The 21,169-nt window shown below is 48.2% G+C and overlaps 2 protein-coding genes across 2 annotated transcripts; one reads left to right on the top strand and one right to left on the bottom strand.

The window, feature by feature from the left end:
* Window positions 1–16: 16 nt before the first annotated feature.
* Window positions 17–14,111, top strand: polr2b (RNA polymerase II subunit B). Its single transcript, XM_083686657.1, has 25 exons — window positions 17–132; window positions 780–852; window positions 1,271–1,421; window positions 1,792–1,904; window positions 2,163–2,382; window positions 2,590–2,748; window positions 3,019–3,183; window positions 3,480–3,676; window positions 3,951–4,070; window positions 4,252–4,438; window positions 4,763–4,906; window positions 5,416–5,555; window positions 5,795–5,906; window positions 6,483–6,637; window positions 6,991–7,189; window positions 7,548–7,716; window positions 8,033–8,129; window positions 8,245–8,339; window positions 8,749–8,999; window positions 10,804–10,893; window positions 11,455–11,562; window positions 12,094–12,207; window positions 12,776–12,936; window positions 13,117–13,312; window positions 13,725–14,111. The coding sequence occupies exons 1-25, from the start codon at window positions 114–116 to the stop codon at window positions 13,812–13,814; spliced, it is 3,525 nt and encodes a 1,174-aa protein (XP_083542783.1). The 5' UTR covers window positions 17–113; the 3' UTR covers window positions 13,815–14,111.
* A 270-nt stretch (window positions 14,112–14,381) lies between these two features.
* igfbp7 (insulin-like growth factor binding protein 7) lies at window positions 14,382–19,375 on the bottom strand. Its single transcript, XM_083686665.1, has 3 exons — window positions 19,241–19,375; window positions 18,131–18,257; window positions 14,382–16,108 (listed from the first exon to the last, which is right to left on the bottom strand). The coding sequence occupies exons 1-3, from the start codon at window positions 19,355–19,357 to the stop codon at window positions 16,086–16,088; spliced, it is 267 nt and encodes an 88-aa protein (XP_083542791.1). The 5' UTR covers window positions 19,358–19,375; the 3' UTR covers window positions 14,382–16,085.
* Window positions 19,376–21,169: the final 1,794 nt, after the last annotated feature.

The raw sequence follows: 21,169 nt of genomic DNA, 5'->3' as shown, positions 1-21,169 counted from the left end.
TGTTGTGTTCGTTTGGCGGAGTGACGTCAGGCAGCGCTGAGACTGACGCTGTTGTCTGTTTAAAGTAGTTTTCTGCTCCTTTAGGCGAACCGGAGAGAGCCTGAGCAGTAACCATGTATGACCAAGACGAGGGTATGTTGCTATTTTAGCTATTTGTGTTAAAAGTAGCTTTTACTGCATGCTGTAATGTAGCCAGCTTGCTAGCTGTATTAGCACATAGGGCTAATGGCGCGTCAGTAGCACACCGGTAGAGCTGCCGCTAGGTAGCCAGACAGCTAACCAGCTAGCTAACTAACCAGCTAACTAGGTTACATTACATTCTTTTTGGAATGAGCTTCCCACTGCTGTCAGGACTGCAGAGTCACTACCTATCTTCTGCCGTAGATTGAAGACCCATCTCATCAGACTACATCTTAACTGTCCCTCCTAAAGACCTCTTCATCCCCACCACCCCCCTGTACTAACCCTAACCCTAGAGACCGCTTCATCCCCACTACCCCCCTGTACAGTTTCTCTACTGTAAATACAAATAATAAGTAATTCTTCCTTCTTCTAGCATTGTGACTGCCTATGGCCCCTGGTCCTAGCATAGACTTCTTTTTCTTATGATGACTGATGGATAGATGACTCACTCCCTTAGACAAATGTACTTGTTGTAAGTCGCTTTGGATAAAGGCTCTAAACTTAGTAGGTTAGTCTCAGAGCCAGACTAACGTCCTGAACGACTTCTTCAAGCTTTGATTGTCTTCCTCTGTAATACCCAATGTTATCGCCTGTAGATATCCAGTACGACGAGGATGAAGATGAAATCACTCCAGATCTGTGGCAGGAGGCCTGCTGGATCGTCATCAGGTAAACAGATGCTACACCTGCCCCCTCTCTCCTCCCTGACACCCTCCACTAGAATGGGCATCATGTAGCTGTCATCTTGCTGCTAAAGACCTGTAATATCCCCTTTATTTAATTTTTGACACTTGAAAACACACACTTAAATACACTTTCCACCTCTTACAGACAAGCTTCAATGTATAATGTGGAATTATGTTGCTACAGTATGTGTGATTGCTTTGAGGCACTATAGATTCTTTAGCTTTATTGCAATGAACAAGCCAACATTTTCCCTGTAAGAAAGCTAAGATAATATACCGTACCAGTCAAAAGTTTATGGTCCCGGCAGTTTATGGTCCCGGCACCATGCTCTACCAACTGAACCACAGAGGACAGAGGAAAGGCTGTGAATGTATGTGTGGTGTCTCTTGTCTCCCCTCAGCTCGTACTTTGATGAGAAGGGTCTGGTGCGGCAGCAGCTGGACTCGTTTGATGAGTTCATCCAGATGTCGGTGCAGAGGATCGTGGAGGACGCCCCGCCCATCGACCTGCAGGCTGAGGCTCAGCACACCTCTGGGGAGGTGGAGGAACCGGTGAGGACACACCCACACACAACAACAACAACAACACACACATACTGGTTACACACACATACTGGTTACACACACACACTGGTTACACACACACCCACACTGGTTACACACACATACTGGTTACACACACACACACACACACACACACCCACCCACACTGGTTACACACACATACTGGTTACACACACACACAGACAGACAGACAGTGGTTACACACACACACACACACACACACACACACACACACACACACTGGTTACACACACACACACAACCACACTGGTTACTCACACACACACACACACACACACACACAGGTGATGGAAGGTTCTATTAAAGATCTGTGATGTCCCTGTGCTTCCTCCCCCAGCCTCGCTACCTGCTGAAGTTTGAGCAGATCTACCTGTCTAAGCCCACCCACTGGGAGAGAGACGGAGCGCCCTCCCCCATGATGCCCAACGAGGCCCGGCTCAGGAACCTCACGTAAGATGACCCACTCAGCTCTGTGCTTTCATAGTCTGCTGACGGTCAGGAAAAACCTCTGACCCTGCTTATGGCTTCATTGTGTTATGTTTCATCAGTTATGTTCTTTGAAAGTATATTGTCCTTGTACGCGTCACAGGTTATTTTTTTGCTGTTTACATCAACTTTGCTGCCAGTGTCAACTAAATGTAGGAAATTGAATTCACGCTTATGGACCGCTGGAGACTAAAAGACGTCTCCCACACTTGTCGTGTCCAGGTACTCTGCCCCGCTGTACGTGGACATCACCAAGACCATCATCAAGGAAGGCGAGGACCAGCTGCAGACCCAACACCAGAAGACCTTCATCGGGAAGATCCCCATCATGCTGAGGTCCACCTACTGCCTCCTCAGCGGCCTCACCGACAGAGATCTCTGTGAACTCAACGAGTGTCCCCTCGACCCGGGGGGCTACTTCATCATCAACGGCTCTGAAAAGGTAGGGGGCGGGGGGAGAGGGAGGGAGGAGGAGGAAAAAGAGGAAAGAGAGAGAAAGATATCCATCGTCCATCTCTGTCCATCTAAACTGAGAGAACCGTCACCACCCACTCTTGTCTTGAGAAAGTCGATAATCAGATTACCTTTTGTTGGGTGGTGACACTGTCAATTCCATTGCTAACTATCTCTCTGTGACGTCTGTGTGCAGGTCCTGATCGCCCAGGAGAAGATGGCCACCAACACGGTGTACGTGTTTGCTAAGAAGGACTCCAAGTACGCATACACTGGGGAGTGTCGCTCCTGCCTGGAGAACTCCTCCCGCCCGACCAGCTCCATATGGGTCAGCATGATGGCCAGAGGAGGACAGGTCAGAGACATTTATCATCTTACCTCAGAATACACGGTACCAAATATTCATGGTATGTGTTACTAGTGTTTACCCTTACAGTCGCTTGGGCAGGGACCCTTTCTAGCTCTGTTGAGCCGCATCTGTAGCAGTTTGTCTCCTTTTGGTATCCATTGAATGCGTTGGTGTTTGCATCCCTAAACATTGTTTTTTGGGGCCTTCTCAGGCCTCCGTGTCCTCCTGTGTCTACTGCCCTGTTGACGTGTCTGTCCTTGTCTTCCTGTCTCCCAGGGGGTGAAGAAGAGCGCCATTGGCCAGAGGATCGTGTCCACGCTGCCCTACATCAGACAGGAAGTGCCAATCATCATCGTGTTCCGCGCCCTGGGCTTTGTGTCCGACAGAGACATCCTGGAACACATCATCTACGACTTTGACGATCCTGAGATGATGGAGATGGTCAGTAGAACGTTCTAGAACCCTGAGAGGGTAAATAAAGAGCTCTAGAATGTTCTGGAACTCTGAGATGGTAAATAAAGAGCTTTTTAGAATGTTCTGGAATGTTTAGATCCCTGAGGTGATGGAGATGGTAAATTATCCAACGGTAGTATAATTAGCACTTCCAACAAACTTCCACAAATGCAGGGTAAAAGAAATGGTATAAGAAATGTCACAGCGAAAAGAAGTAGCATACTGTACTTGTGGTGTTTGAATGCTCTTGAATGACACTGAACCCCGCCCCCCCCCCCCCCCAGGTGAAGCCCTCCCTGGACGAGGCCTTCGTCATCCAGGAGCAGAACGTGGCATTGAACTTCATCGGCTCCCGCGGTGCCAAGCCTGGCGTCACCAAGGAGAGGAGGATCAAGTATGCCAAGGAAGTGCTGCAGAAGGAGGTGCTGCCCCACGTAGGCGTCAGCGACTTCTGTGAGACCAAGAAGGCCTACTTCCTGGGGTTGGTGTCTGTGTTGTGAAAGAATGTTACTGATGTTATGTTGATGTCGTCTTTATGAGCTGTGTTTGTGTATGATTGGCTTATGGAATTAAAAGTCCCTTGGAAGTGTTAACAATAAACAGGTAATCATTGAAAGATTCTAGCATATATAAAGAAGTAGTTGTCATCTCTTAAGGAAGAGTTTTAGACTTGCTGTCAGTGTCTCATGTAAAGGTTTCTAACTCGTGTGTGTGTGTGTGTGTGTGTGTGTGTGTGTGTGTGTGTGTGTATATAGGTACATGGTCCACAGACTGTTGCTGGCAGCCCTGGGCAGAAGGGAGCTTGATGACAGAGATCACTATGGCAACAAGAGGCTGGACCTGGCGGGGCCGCTGCTGGCCTTCCTGTTCAGAGGGTGAGAGGACTGATGCTAACATGCTAACACTCTAATTGAATACACCTGAAACATGCTAACACTCTGATTGAATACATCTGAAACATGCTAACATGGTAACACTCTGATTGAATACACCTGAAACATGCTACATGCTGACTCACTCTTGAACTAACCAATCCCGGCTTGGCGTTTACATCAGAATGTTCAAGAACCTGCTGAAAGAGATCAGAATCTACGCCCAGAAGTTCATCGACCGAGGGAAGGACTTCAACCTGGAGCTGGCCATCAAGACCCGCATCATCTCGGACGGCCTGAAGTACTCCCTGGCCACGGGGAACTGGGGAGACGTGAAGAAGGCCCATCAGGCCAGAGCTGGAGTGTCCCAGGTAAAGAGGACTACAAATATGGCTACCCGTCTCAATCATTGAACTACATCTAACGACCAGTCCTGACTTGTTGTTGTTTAGGAGTTGTAGCGTTGTGTTATATGTTGCATAAGATCAGGAAAATATTGCAAAATCCCAAAATGTTCACTTTTAGAAGCGAAAAGAACCTAAACAGATTGAAAACTGTATGCTGATAAATACTTCACTTTAAAAGTGCAGCTGCAAAAGTTCTGAAAGTCTCAAATATGTTCAGCTCAGTTCAGTGTTGTCAGAGTGGTGTAGTTGTTGTCGTTCCTGACGAACACCTGTTGCCTCTCTCTGCAGGTGTTGAACCGTCTGACCTTCGCCTCCACCCTGTCCCACCTCCGTCGCCTCAACTCCCCCATCGGCAGAGACGGCAAACTGGCCAAGCCTCGGCAGCTCCACAACACTCTGTGGGGGATGGTGTGTCCCGCGGAGACCCCCGAGGTACAGGCAGCACCGGAACTACGGTCACCAGGACTACGGTCATAGTCAGAGGCAGGGGAGGCTGGTGGAGGTAGAGATCGGAGGACGGGCTCTTTGTAACGCATGGAATGAGGAATGGTATCAAACACACGTATTTTGAGACCATTCCTCATTCCACTTGTGTCTGATACCATTCCTCATCATTACAATGAGCCCGTCCTCCAATTTCTACCTCCGCCAGCCTCCCCTGGTCAATAGGCCGTTGTTGGATGGTGCCAGATTGTTATAACAATGTCATTATAATAATATCTAAGCTCTCATGTAAGCTGGAGTTCACTGTTTGACTTCATGATAACAAGTTCTCACCCAAGTCCAGTGTGGCCAAAACTAGGAGGCTATCCACAACATGATTAATCTCAATAAACTGTTATCCATTGTGTACATCCTCTCAAGGGTCATGCTCACCCTGTAACCCAGGGTTAACCTTGTCTTCTATCTCTCTCCTTCCCTCCCTCCCTCCCTCTCTCCAGGGCCATGCTGTAGGCCTGGTGAAGAACCTGGCCCTCATGGCCTACATCTCTGTGGGGTCTCAGCCGTCGCCCATCCTGGAGTTCTTGGAGGAGTGGAGCATGGAGAACCTGGAGGAAATCTCTCCTGCCGCCATCGCAGAGTGAGTGCAGTAGCCTTATCTATCCAGCAGGGGGCATTGCTGTGCTGTGTGGTACTTCAGGAACATAGACATTTAATCAGAGATTGTATTGCAACATTATACTTCTTTCTCTCTTTACTCTTTACTCTTATAAAGTAGGTGTGTGTGTGTGTATTTTTGATTGTCATTTTCCTTGTTCAGTGAGCATTTCCATAGCTGCAGTTTTAAATGATGTTGCCATGTTTATCTCCTGTGTCCAGCGCCACTAAGATCTTTGTGAACGGCTGCTGGGTGGGGATCCACAAGGACCCTGAACAGCTGATGAACACCCTGAGGAAACTCAGGAGGCAGATGGACATCATCGTGTCTGAGGTAAACAAACCAACCTACAAACAAACAAACCAACCTACAAACAAAGCAGAAGCATAGTATAGTCGTCATAGAGTTGTAGGTACACCGCCCGTCTGGTGTTCAATCTCCCCAAATTCTCCCATGTCACCCCCCTCCTTCGCACCCTCCACTGGCTCCCGGTAGCAGCTCGCATCAGATTCAAGACCCTGGTGCTCGCCTACGGGGCGGCAAAGGGAACAGCCCCTCCGTACTTGCAAGCATGTAAATGTAACGTAAAGGTAGCACAAGTCTATAACACATCTGTCACAGTACAAATATATATATATATATGCCATTTAGCTGACGCTTTTATGCAAAGCGACTTACATTGCATTGAGTGCATACATTTCAGTATATATGGTCCCAGCAGGAATCAAACCCACAACCTAAGCGTTGTTAGCGCCGTGCTCTACCCACTGAGCCACAGAGGACCGTACAGAGGATAAAGTCTCGTAAGGGACCTGACGCTGATGACCTCATGTTAACGCTGTGTTTCCGTCATCTCTTGCCGGTCATGTCCTGTTGGCTGATGTGTTGCTGTGTTGCTGCCGTGTCCAGGTGTCGATGATCAGGGACATCAGGGAGAGGGAGATCCGGATCTACACGGACGCAGGCCGGATCTGCAGACCGCTGCTCATCGTAGAGAAACAGAAGCTGCTGCTGAAGAGACGACACATCGACCAACTCAAAGAGAGAGAGTACAACAACTACAGGTCACGCTCTCATCTGTATTATTCATTCTTACATCAAATATGTGAAATGACTCAGCCAGATATTATTATTATTATTATTATTAATAATAATAATAATAATAATAATAATTGTATGACATTTATGAAATGCTTTTCATTATATAAGAATGATCTCAAAGGGCATAAAGTAAAAGCTAACATTAAAAAAAAAAAAAGTCTAGGAGGAAGGGTAGAGGAAGGTTAAACATTTAGGTTAAACAAGATTTAATCTCAATGGACCTTCAGGGGTTATAAACTCTCACTGATCAAAGCGTATGTGTTTCTGGTGGTGGAGTAGTGCCTGACTGTGTTTTGTCTCTGTGTGGCCACCGTAGTTGGCAGGACCTGGTGGCCAGCGGCGTGGTGGAGTACATCGACACCCTCGAGGAGGAGACGGTGATGCTCGCTATGACCCCGGACGACCTTCAGGAGAAGGGCGTGGCCTACTGCTCCACCTACACCCACTGTGAGATCCACCCCTCCATGATCCTGGGCGTGTGTGCCTCCATCATACCCTTCCCCGATCACAACCAGGTATGCTCACATTGGTTCCTCCCGTCAAACCCTTCCCCCATCACAGCCAGGTACGCTCACATTACCCTTCCCCGATCACAACCAGGTATGGTCACATTGGTTCCTCCTGTCAAACCCTTCCCCCATCACAGCCAGGTACGCTCACATTACCCTTCCCCCATCACAACCAGGTACGCTCACATTTGTTCCCCCCGTCAAACCCTTCCCCCATCACAACCAAGTACACTCACATTACCCTTCCCCGACCACAACCAGGTACACTCACGTTACCCTTCCCCCATCACAACCAGGTACGCTCACATTGGTTCCTAGGTCATCTTCTAACCCGGCCTATGTCTCCTCTCTCCTTTCTCTCCAGTCTCCCAGAAACACGTACCAGTCTGCCATGGGTAAGCAGGCCATGGGGGTGTACATCACTAACTTCCATGTGCGTATGGACACCCTGGCCCACGTGCTCTACTACCCCCAGAAGCCCCTGGTCACCACCCGCTCCATGGAGTACCTGCGCTTCCGAGAGCTGCCAGCAGGTGAGGCTAGAGAGCTGCTGGTGAACGAAGAATCATAATTTATGCATTTTTGGTGAATAGAGTTACCCTGGGCACTGAATGAGATAATGAAGTGATTTGAAATTCCAGTTTAAGAATTGGGACAATTGCTGTCTATTTTCATATACAATACCTATCTCTTTTTTGTATTATTCATTAATTGAAATGTACTTCCCGTATTGACGGGATTCAAAGGGAATTGACCCCTCACCCTAATCATCACTCAACACTGAATCAAAGATTTCAACCGTATTCCAGTTCTGACTAATTGCGCTCTCTCTCTCTCTGCCCATCCAAGGTATCAACTCCATCGTGGCGATTGCGTCATACACCGGCTACAACCAGGAGGACTCTGTCATCATGAACAGATCAGCTGTAGACCGAGGGTTCTTCAGGTAGGGTCAGTCCTTTCTGTCCCTCCCTGTTCAACTGCTCTGAGATGCCTGGAAGATTACGGTGGATTAAGAGTGTCTGTTCTCTCTCTCTCTCTCTCTTTCTCTCTCTCTCCAGATCTGTCTTCTACCGCTCCTACAAAGAGCAGGAGTCTAAGAAAGGCTTTGACCAGGAGGAGATCTTTGAGAAGCCAACACGTGAAACTTGTCAGGGTAAGTCTCAGAGGACTTAGCATCTCAAGAGACACAAAAGCCGAGACCAGCACACACTCGAACCGCTAAGCCCTAGTCTCCCCGTCTCTTAATGCTCCACTTGAGTCACCTGCAAGAGATTTACTGTTTCTTCACTGTTTCCACTGACTGACCTGAAACATGAACGTGGACAACCACCCTGTTAACTCACCAACTGCCACACTCTCACACTCACTACCGAGAGTGTTGTGGTGTTTACCTAGCAACAGCACTTTAGCTACAAAATGAAGCATCATAAATGCATTTTTGGTGAATGAAGTCACCCTTGACAATTTTGGGCGACCCTCGGCCCTAAACGGGTGGTGTTTATCTGGTGTTTACCTACAAAATGAAGCGTCGCCCTATTAAACCCCACCATCCCCCCCCGCAGGCATGAGGCACGCCATCTACGACAAGCTGGACGACGACGGCCTGATTGCCCCGGGCGTGCGCGTGTCCGGCGAGGATGTGATCATTGGGAAGACGGTGACGTTGCCGGAGAATGACGATGAGCTGGACAGCACCAACCGCCGCTACACCAAGAGGGACTGCTCCACCTTCCTCCGCACCAGCGAGACCGGCATCGTGGACCAGGTCATGGTCACCCTCAACCAGGAGGGGTACAAGTTCTGCAAGATCCGGGTGGGTCTGTGGTGTGGCCTGGGGTGGGTCTGTGGCCTGGGGTGGTCTGTGGCCTGGGGTGGGTCTGTGGTCTGGGGTAGTCTGGGGTGGGTCTGTGGCCTGGGGTGGTCTTTTGACAGGCACACACACTTGCTTTTCATTTATGCAATGACATCATCTTTGCATTGAACCGTCAGCTTGTTGATGGATGGATGATCGATAGATAGGTAGGTAGGAAGGTAGATGCAGTTGAAGTCGGAAGTTTACATACACTTAGGTTGAAGTAATTAAAACACATTTTTTAACCACTTCACAGATTTCATGTTAACAAACTATAGTTTTGGCAAGTCAGTTAGGACATCTACTTTGTGCTTGACACAAGTAATTTTTCCAACAATTGTTTCCAACAGATTATTTAACTTATAATTCACTATATCACAATTCTAGTGGGTCAGAAGTTTACATACACTAAGTTGACTGTGCCTTTAAACAGCTTGGAAAATTCCAGAAAATGATGTCATGGCTTTAGAAGCTTCTGATAGGCTAATTGACATCATCTGAGTCCTGTGGATGTATTTTAAGGCCTACCTTCCAACTCAGTGCGTCTTTGCTTGACATCATGGGAAAATCAAAAGAAATCAGCCAAGATCTCAGAACTGTTTGGCCATAATGACTATCTTTATGTTTGGAGGAAAAAGGAGCTTGCAAGCCAAAGAACCCCATCCCAACCGTGAAGGACGGGGGCGGCATCTCCAAAGGTATTGGAGTGGCCATCACAAAGCCCTGACCTCAATCCTATAGATTGTGGGCAGAACTGAAAAGGCGTGTGTGAGCAAGGAGGCCTACAAACCTGACTCAGTTCCACAAGTTCTGTCAGGAGGAATGGGCCAAAATTCCCCCAACTTATTGTGGGAAGCTTGTGGAAGACTACCCAAAACGTTTGACCCAAATTAAACAATTTAAAGGCAATGCTACCAAATACTAACTAAGTGTATGTAAACTTCTGACCCACTGGGAAAGTGATGAAAGAAATAAAAGCTGAAATAAATAATTCTATTATTCTGACATTTCACATTCTTAAAATAAAGTAGTGATCCTAACCGACCTAAGATGGGGAATGTTTACTCTGATTAATTGTCAGGAATTGTGAAAAACTGAGTTTAAATGTATTTAGCTAAGGTGTATGTAAACGTACGACTTCAACTGTAGGTGGAGGGATAGATAGGTAGATTGATGGATAGATTGATGGATGGATACACAATGGTGACAGATTACCCCCCATCATTGACAGGTACCTTTCACCCAGTTGTCAGGTAAAGGTTAGACCGCCAACCCAGCTGCGACATTCAGAGCAGGGGCAGGCCTGACTCTGCCAGGGCTTGTACAGTATGTGGATCATTATGCTGCTGATCTCCTGCTCAGAGAGGCCCTGCAGGACCGAACACATGCCAAATGTTCGCTCAGACAGAGTCTCTCAGTGACACATGGACTGGGCGATGTAAGAGGCCCTCTGAGCCCTCATCGTGTTTCAGCCTCTCTCCTCCAGCCAGGGGGCCTCCCAAGGCCGGAGACACTTCTCTGTCTACCTCTGTCTCTCTAGGAGGTGGAAGGACATTTTAAATGCACTTTAGATAAAGTTTGATTTGAATTTGAATGTTGTTGGTGTTACTATTACACACTCCTGGATCTAACTCATCTAACTCTCTGTTCATGGTGTATCTTGTCTTTTCAAGCTCTTTCTTCTCCATGGTCTACTAAATCTCTTCTTCTTCTCCTCCTCCTCGGTCCAGATGCTGGTTTAACTCATGTTCTGTGTTTCCTGCAGGTCCGCTCTGTTCGTATCCCCCAGATCGGAGACAAGTTCGCCAGTCGACACGGACAAAAGGGTACCTGTGGTATCCAGTACAGGCAGGAGGTAAACACACTCAGGAGTAGTCTACACTGTGTGTACTCGGAACAGGGAAATGATGTATGCTGTGGTATACAGGTAGACAGGAGGTAAAGCTGTTGACAAGTGTACATGCTCAGTGTACACTACACATCACACACTCGGTGTGTGTCCTATCTGTCAAACATAGTATGTTTAGTCACCCGTGACCTAGACACTGATGGTGTTTAGACTACTTCTGCTGTAAGCACAGCTGCAGCCAGTGTAAACAAGGTTGGTTCCGGTCCAGAGGTATATTAGGAGTCCTCAGGACTGATGTAGAGCACGGAGGTCCGTGTTAAACATGCCTCAGTGTTAAACATGCCTCAGTGTTAAACATGCCTCAGTGTTAAACATGCCTCAGTGTTAAACATGTCTCAGTGTCCTGGTAAGACGATACGCCTGCCTCAGGAACGGCTTTGGAATGTCACATACCTTCCTCACAAAGACCGTAGGGGAAGTAACCGTGTTTCATTGTTCCTCTCTCTCTCTCTGTGTGTCTCTCTCTCTCTCTCTCTCTGTCTCTCTCTGTTCTCTCTCTCCCCTCAGGACATGCCCTTCACGTGCGAGGGGATCACTCCTGACATCATCATCAACCCCCACGCCATCCCCTCTCGTATGACGGTCGGCCATCTTATCGAGTGTCTGCAGGGCAAGGTACAGTCCAGTCCACCTCCCCCCCCCCACACACGCACACCTCTCTCTCTCTCTCTCTCTCTCTCTGAAGTCTCTCTCTACAGTAACCAGCCTCTAATAACCCCAGAGCCCCTCTCTCCCCTCTCTTTAAACCTTGTTGCAGCCCTGAGCCTGAGACCTGTTGATGTCAGTGATGAGACTGTCTGTCATCCATCTTACTTCTTAGACGGCTACACTACAGTATGGCAACATGTTGATCCTGGGAGTTTTAATAGTTTCATAGTTCTCTCAAAAGTGCTGTGTAGCCGGAACGGTGGAGGTCTGTTGTGTGAATATTAGTTTGTTGTCATGCGATCATGTTTCACTCCTCAACTCCTGACATTCCTGATGATTTATCCCTCTACTCATCACGTCATGTAGCAGATGGTTCTTTTCCGTTCCTCTGCCTTGTGAATGAACGAAACAACATTGACCCCCCCCTCCTCCTCTCCTCTCTCTCTCCCCCCCCCCCCCTCTCTCCCCTCCTCCCCCCTCCCCTCCCTCTCTCTCCAGGTCTCTGCGAACAAAGGTGAGATCGGCGACGCCACGCCCTTCAACGATGCGGTGAATGTCCAGAAGGTGTCCAACCTGCTGTCAGAGTACGGCTACCACCTCAGAGGGAACGAGGTCAGCTCACCTCCCCTTTCTAGAATGTACCTCTCATCTCATCATCCCATGGCAGGGGATTCACCTGGACCTGCGGGGGCTTGTCGGACGGGCACCTGCAGGACTAGGCTGAGGAACAATATGTCTGTCAGGGTTCTCCCTAGGATGTCTGAACAGGGTGGCGCTGGATTGTGTCATCAGAACCCCACACGTGTTGATTCATGTCCAGCGTGGCGCAGAAACACTCTTCCATAGTCTGGGGAAAACCCTGTCTGTGATTAACAACATGAACGGTGGAATTCAGATTTTCCCATTTAACTGTATTTAATTGGTGTCCTGTCCTGTCCCGTCCCGTCACACTCTGATTGGCTACAAAAATAATGCATGCATTTCTGGTGAATAAAGTCTCCCTTGGCATTCTAGAATGTTGACAATTTGGGCGACTTTATTCACCCTCGGCCCTGAAGGAATTAAATACATAATTTTAAATAAATCGATTTTTTTTATCTTTCTGTCGTTTAAGTGTCACCCACCGGCCTGCCCCTTACCAAATGATGGTGGTCTTGTCTAACCCCCCCCCCCCCCCCAGGTGTTGTACAACGGTTTCACGGGTCGTAAGCTGACCTCCCAGATGTTCATCGGGCCGACATACTACCAGCGCCTCAAACACATGGTGGACGACAAGATCCACTCCAGGGCCCGCGGGCCGGTCCAGATCCTCAACAGACAGCCTATGGAGGGACGCTCACGGTGAGTGTGTGTGTGTGTGTGTGTGTGTGTGTGTGTGTGTGTGTAGGCCGTCACTCTGAGGTTGTGAATGCACTAAGCATGCCAACCTTCTTCGTCAACACACTAAGTAACCCACCATCATCTTCTCTCTCTCTCTGTGTGTCCCTCTCTCTCTCACTCTCTCTCCCCCCCCCCCCCCAGTGATGGAGGTCTGCGTTTCGGGGAGATGGAGCGTGATTGTCAGATTGCCCATGGCGCAGCCCAGTTCCTGCGGGAGCGTCTGTTCGAGGCGTCCGACCCGTACCAGGTCCACGTCTGCAACCTCTGTGGCCTGATGGCCATCGCCAACACACGCACACACACCTACGAGTGCCGTGGCTGCCGCAACAAGACACAGGTACACACACACACACACCTCTACTAACACACACAGGTACACACACACCTCTACTAACACACACACACACACCTCTACTAACACACACACACACACACCTCTACTAACACACACACACACCTTTACACACACACACGCGCGCCTTTACACACACACACGCCTACAAGTAGAGCCCACACCTCTACTAACACACACACACACACACACACCTTTACTAAAACACACACACACACCTACAAGTACAGCCCACACCTCTACTAACACACACACACACACACCTAGGAGTACACCTCTTACTGAGTATCTGTCTTTGTGTTTGATAGGAATAGAGGTTTATAGATGTTCAACTAACTATCAACTAACTGTACAACTTCCTCTCCTCTCCTCTCCCTCTCCCTCTCCTCTCGGTCAGATCTCTCTGGTGAGGATGCCGTACGCCTGTAAGCTGTTGTTCCAGGAGCTCATGTCCATGAGCATTGCCCCGCGCATGATGACCAGCTAGGAGCCCAGACCCCCTGGACTACAGGGACGTGATCGTGTTGTAGGAGTCTGAATCTCTACAGTCGGACAGAGAGACGGACGGACGGACGGAGAGAGAGAGAGAGAGAGAGAACATCAGGAGACTGATGTAAAATGAAAACCCAACAGTCATCTTGTTTTGATGCTGTCAGACTATAACTGTGTTATTCTGTTATCCTGTACTGATGGCAGATTTCCTGAGATGTTTTTTTTGGAACTAAAGTAATTTCTTGTCTCAGTTGTTTTTGTAAAATTAGAATAAATAAAACCTGGTTTTTAATGGGTTGTCATGTTTGTTCATACTGCAGCATTCTGTATGTTTATCTCTTACTGTAAGTGTGTGTGCGTGCGTGCGTGTGTGAGAAAGAGCTGAAGAAAGAATGATAGTTCATACTTTTAAGTGTGTTACATTTCAGTGTTCAAGTCCCATAAAGTAATATCTCTCATTGTATTTGTGTGTAAAAGCTAAATAATGATAGAAGCATGAACTAAGTGTTTCATAATTCAGTGTTCATTCCAAGTCCCACATAAAGTACAGTACACACACATCTGGTAGTAACATATTTATTAATCTGTGATATACAACACGTGTCACATTGTAGTAACAGCATGGTATTAGTAATGCATACGTCAAAGTGAATACAAACAATTCCAAACAGCTCAGGTGAGACAACTAAAAACATCTGGTCAAAGCAACACCTGTGACCTGCAGGTCCACTGGACAGAGGCCGGCTAGAGGGGTCTTTGTGACAATAATTGTTTCGCAAAAATAATTCAATCAAATCTGATTGATTAAAGGGCCTCTGTTCGTTGGAGCTGCAGCAGGCTGGATCAATAGCACCCATAGTTGTCTCTCTCTCTCTCTCTCGCTACATTCCAACAGAGATCCTCCTCTTTTCTAGAACCTTCTCTAACTTGTTGGTGTTTTGCTCAGTCTTCTGTACAGTACAGTTCCCCAACCCCAGGCCGTGTGTTTGGTTAGCTAGCTAAGCCTACGGTATGTGAGCTGTGGGATTATATGAATGGGAGAGAGAGAGCGTTGTGTGTTTGGTTTGTGTGTCAATCTCAATCTCTCAGCTCAGGGCTGCTGTCGAGGCCTGTCTGCAGGCCACCACACCCTGCGGCAGGGGAAGAGTCCTCTGGGTACTTTTTCAAGAGGTCATAGATTATTATTATGTTTATTTTTTTTTACATTAGACATAAAAAATAGAATCCCAGAAGAGAGGATTTAATCTATTTATGTTCACACTCATGTTCAGGAGTTAGTTTATCTCGGGTACCAGTCGGTTACTGTCTTCAGCTACTAGTTTAGTTACTCGTTTTTAACTAGTAGTCGTGTTTGGTCAAAGCTGAGGAGACACAGAGTAGCGCTGTGGAACGCAGAAACAGGCTAGCGCCCAGGCCAGAGCTCGCTAAACAGAGTGGAACATCTTAAAGAGAAACAACAATTCACAAAAGAAAATATAAAACAACATGAAAATAACACAATGAAGCAGTGGAAGAGGAGGAGAGGGGTTGAGGAGGTGAGTAGAAGAGGAGGTGAGGGGGTGAGTGGGAGAGGGGGAGAAGTAGTGAAGGGGTGAGGGGGAGAGGAGGTGAGGAGGGGAGGGTGAGGGGGTGAGGCAGAGATGTGGAATACTCGGCTGGTGAGTTTGTCTGATCAGGCAAGTGCACTTCTGAGTGTACATACAGTACTTGGTGATGAAGGTGAGTGTGTGTGATAGCAACAAGGAATACAAATGTATTGTGTGTGGGGAATGGCTAGGTGTGTGTGTGTGTGTGTGTGTGTGTGTGTGTGTGTGTGTGTGTGTGTGTGTGTGTGTGTGTGTGTGTGTGTGTGTGTGTGTGTGTGTGTGTGTGTGTGTGTGTGTGTGTGTGTGTGTGTGTGTGTGTGTGCCTATGTACAGTATGTTGATGAGCTCCAGGACTGTGGTGTAGACTTGGAGGTGTTCATACCGTTCTGCTGGTTAGGAATGTTGGAGACTTGCTGTCTTTGTCATGATGAATGGCTTGATGCCAAATCTGAATCTGATTCATGATCGTTGGTCCTCTTCCTCCAATCTGACAGGTCCACCAATGTCAGCAGGGGAAACGTGTGTGTGTGTGTGTCTGTGTGGGCGTGTGGGCAGGGATGTGTGTGTGTGGTGTGTGGTGTGTGGAGGGGGGGGGGGGGGGGGGGAAGGGGGGGGGGTGGGCTCCGTCCCATCCTGATCCTGCCAGGAGCCACCACTGTGGCCTTCTGGGTAACGCAGTCTCACAGCTCATCATCCTTGGCCACTGATAGAGACACAAACACAGGAACATAGTCACACACACACACACACAGGAACACACACAAACACAAACACACACACAATCACACTCACACATATACACACACACACACACACACACACACAGGAACACAGTCACACACACACACACACACACACACACACACACACACACACACACACACACACACACACACACATACACATACACAGGTCAGGTTAACATTCTGATAAAGACAGACACACAGACAGACACAGACAGATAATAATGAAACACCAGTTAAAATCAGGGTCATCTGATCCCAGGTCACAGGTCACTCAGAGTCATCTGATTCCAGGTCACAGGTCAGACTCAGGGTCATCTGATCCCATGTCACAGGTCAGAATCAACTCTCTTGTGTCCTGGGGGGGTCCAGTGGTCTAGCACCCGGCCCACGCCCTGCTGACATATCCTCTCCTCCTGACTTCCTGTCTCTCACTACTGTCTGTCCAATCAAAACTGAAACATATGAGAGTGGGAGGGGCTACCACGCTCCAAACAGAATCAACTGTCTTTAGTGGACTTCTTGTTCCTTCCCTCCCACGAGAGCAGGGACAAGTTGACTACCACTAATGACCCCTGACCAACACCAGTGACCCCTGACCCCTGACGACCACCACTGACCCCTGACCTAGCCTCGTTCTGTGTGTTTATCATCTTCATCGTGATGAAGGTTAGGGTTGGGGGTTCCTACCGTAAACAGATCCTAGATCATATGTCAGGGGCTCTCCTCTTCCCTGTCCTCCCACGAGAAGAGGTCAACGTCGCTCTTAATCACTGATTCAGGGTCAGATCGCTTCCATCCCTGCTCTGGTTAAAGGGGCAATCTGCACATCCATTTTGGACTTTTAAATGTATGATATTGTAGTCATTCATTCTTGAATAACACTGTAAATGCCTCATCAACTTACTTCGACTGTCTTACTCTATCAAAACCCAACATATAAGCCTGTTTTACTCCACTGTGTGTAAACAATGCCATTGTAAACAAACACTTCAAAACCTGGTTAAAACCATCATTTTGATCTGATGGTCAGTCCTTGCATCCATAGCTCTGTCTATGAAACTGAGAGTGGTTACATTTCTCCAGCCCTGTCCCTCAGCTGTTTACCAAAAACATGGTGGGGGGCCTGCTTTGTTTGTTGTTGTTTGAATTACAGATTGCACCTTTAAGGTTCAACCTTCAGTCTGGGGTAATCTGATATCAGATTTGAGGTTCGGAACAACATGTAGCTATTTCCTCATCTCCTCTCTCCGTGACCAGAGATAGGCCGGGGGACAGAACAGCTCTCCACCAATCAGCTCTCTGACGTCTCACACCACTGGTCACGAAGAAGAAGCTATGATAGGATAGGATAGGATAGGATCTGACCTGGCACAGGGAGGGGAGGGGAGGGAGAGGGGAGGGGATGAGGGAGGGAGGGAGAGGGAAGGGAGAGGGGAGGGAGGGAGAGGGGAGGGAGAGGGGAGAGAGAGGGGATGGGGGGAAAGGGGAGGAAGAGGGGAGGGAGAGAGAGGAAGGGGAGGGAGAGGGGAGGGAGGGAGAGGGGGGAGAGGGGAGGGAGGGAGGGGGGGAGAGGGGAGGGAGAGGTCTGGCACCTCCCCAGGACAGAGGGCCTGAATTCCACAGAACACACACACACACACACACACACACGTATGCATGTATACACACGCAGGCTTTGGCATGTAAATCAAGATAAATCAAGACACAAAGGTTAGATATGCCCCCTGGTGCCGGAGCCCACACTGAGGCTTTAACATGAAAGAGATGTTGAGAGGGTCTACACTGTCCTACACACACTCCATACACACTCCATACACACACACACACACACACACACACACACACACACACACACACACAGAGACACTCCATACACACACACACACACACACACACACACACACACACACACACACACACACACACACACACACACACACACACACACACACACACAATCTCTCTCTACACTCTGGTACCTTTTTTGGTGGGGATGTCGTCGATGGACTGGACCACATGGATGGACCCGGTGGCGGAGGCCTCTCCCTTGGAGTTGACGGCGTGGCACTCGTACGAGCCGGCCTCCTGCTCCGTGAGCGGCGAGATCTGAAACGACACGCCGCGGACCGTCAGACCTCCCCTAGCGACAGTTACCTCGTCTCCCGTAGCGACAGAGACTGCGGTTGTGATAAACCGCCACCGGGAGGCACGTCCTATCAAACTGCGTTCGTTCCAGAGTAACGGCTTAGCGTCCCTACGCCCGCGGTTACGGCATTCACGCTTAGAGACGCGTTGAAAAGCGTTTACGGTTGTTTGAGCTGCTGTCTCCGGTGGCAGCCTGCACCTGCGGAGGTGTTCAGACACGTACGAAAAATACTGAGGCGGTCCGGGAACACAGCCAGGGATACACAACACAACATAACCGCAGTCATCTCCACCTATAAACCAGACCCAAACTAAACTGCTTCGGACATAACAAATATGATGATCAGATGCAAAAGCAGGATGCCATTTCATAGGCAACGCCTTGAAGTTGTGTGGATATGCTCAGTAGTTCAGAATAACATAGTTCAGAATAACATACACATACAACATACACATGACAAGGAGATACAGTCATGAATAATCAAATTGGGACCAATTATGGGCCCGTCCAGAGCTTTTAAACTCTCTCTCTCTCTCTAGAGAGGAAATGTCCTATCAGCGTCATTCAGTGTCAATAACAAAGTGAATAAAACTAATAAATAAGAAGAATGTTTTACAGCAGGAAGTGGAGTATTTAGAGTGATGACCCACGGCTGACCCAGACCAGCCATGTTTCCTTTTCATTTACTGTAAATGGACTAGGCCTCCATTAAAGGTCCATTAGACGTCCCTGGAGAGCTTTGAGGGGGCTGATGTTAAAACTTATCATGTGTCTGAAGTAACATTCAGTAACTTATAACGAAAGAAAGATGGGATGTATTTAATACATAAGCCTTTATCCCAGTGTAGTGTGTGTGTGTGTGTGTGTGTGTGTGTGTGTGTGTGTGTGTGTGTGTTGTGTGTGTGTGGGTGTGGTGTGTGTGTGTGTGTGTGTGTGTACTCACCAACACCCAGCCGGTGACCTCGTGTTTCTCCGGCCCCCCACGGGTCTGGATGGCCAGGTTGTCTCTGTCGCCTGGCAACAGCTCAGTCCTGCTCTTGGTGCTGGAGACCTGGGACATGACAACACACTGTTAGATCAACAACAACAACAACAACAACAACAACAACAACAACAACAACAACAATAATGACAATAATGCTATAATAATAATAACAACAATAATAATAATGCTAATAATAATAATAATAATAATAATAATAATAATAATAATAATGATAATAGTAGTAGTAGTAGTAATAATAATAATAATAATAATAATAATAATAATAATAATACACTGTTAGATTAATCAAAAATTTACCCAATTAATTCAAAACTAAGTTTAGTCAGGTCCCTGCTCCCCCCGTTCAACTTAAAGTGTCCTGCCTGAACTAACGCAAGCTGTGTGTGTGTGTGTGTGTGTGTCCAATCCTGGAACATTGGGGGGTCGTCCTCATGTTATTGCCACCCTCAATCTTCTGACTTGTCTTTCTCCTTCCCCCTCTTCTCTCCTTCCCCCTCTTCCTAAAGGCTCGCACTAAATCACCTTCCTCCCTCCCTCCCTCCCACCCTCCCTCCCCTTTTCTCCCTCCCTCACCCAGTATCTTCCTCTCCCCTGCTCTTTCTTTAACTTTCTCTTTCTCCCATCACCTTTGCCTCCTTCCCTTCTCCTCCCCACTCTTTCCACTCCCCTCCCCCCTCCCCCCTCCCTCTCTCCCAGAACAAGCTGAGGCAGGCAGCCAGGGTGGGGTGTGTGTGTGTGTGTGTGTGTGTGTTTGGGGGGGGGGGGGGGGGGGGGGGTAATGTAATGTAAAGACTACACCTTGTCCCCAGGCTATCGCTGCTACCCAGTCATCATCATCATCATCATCATCATCATCCTCATCATCATTATTACCAGGTCACCCTCATCATCAGCCTGACATTCCCATGTCAACCCTGCTACTGTAATTAAAACATGACTGCAGGGAGAGAGAAAGAGAGAGAGAGACAGAGAAAGAGAGAGAGAGAGAGAGAGAGACAGAGAGAGGTAGGAATGTGGTTGCTATAGCCCCAGCCCTAATTCTATTCCCGTCATGTTCCACTAGTTAAAGAGCATGGCTGACTCTTCACAGGGAAAGTCCCTAACCATGCCCCCATCTGCATTCAACGCTAAATAGGTCAGCCACTCGTAGGTCAGGGCAGACCAACTGTGTGTGGGCGTTCAGACCCAATTAATCAATCAACAGTGTTTACTGAGGAACACCCGACAGCAACTCCAACAAACTCAACTCCCACAGCAGAGGAGGAGGAGAGCTGCTGTTTGGCTTCACCCCCAAACATCCACATTCTGATTTTGATTGAACAGACATCTTGACTCTCCACATGATTTACTCTCCTTTACTCTCTCTCTCTCTATCTCCTCTCTCTCTCTCTCTCTCTCTCTCTCTGAACTTCAGCCATGTTTCGGAGACTTTGAGAACCCTTTGGGAGTGTTTCTCTGCCTCCCTATTTTTATCTTGAAGAAGGAATGTGGAGGCTGACGTTGCCTCTGACACACAGACACAGGGGAGGCTGGTGGAGGGAGAAATCGGAGGCCAGGCTCATTGTAATGCATGGAGCGGGATGAGGAATGGCATCAAAACGTGGGTTTGATACCATTCCTCATCCCGCTCCATGCGTTACAATGAGCCTGTCCTCCGATTTCTACCTCCACCAGCCTCCCCTACAGCACAGTTGTAACAGGCCTTGAGTGGAGAACAAAGTGTGATTTCCTGCTCCCATCCCTCTATGTCCTGTGTTATTGTTTTAGCATGCGGGGGGGGGGGGGGGGGGGGGGGGAGCCTCGTCTGGGAACGCAGAGAGAGCAGATTAACAATTACTGGAAGAGGAAGTATGGATGACCAGAGAC

This window comes from Argentina silus, assembly GCF_951799395.1.
Source record: "Argentina silus genome assembly, chromosome: 15".
Classification (NCBI taxonomy): Eukaryota; Metazoa; Chordata; class Actinopteri; order Argentiniformes; family Argentinidae; genus Argentina; species Argentina silus.
This window is presented reverse-complemented; position numbering and strand designations above follow the sequence as displayed.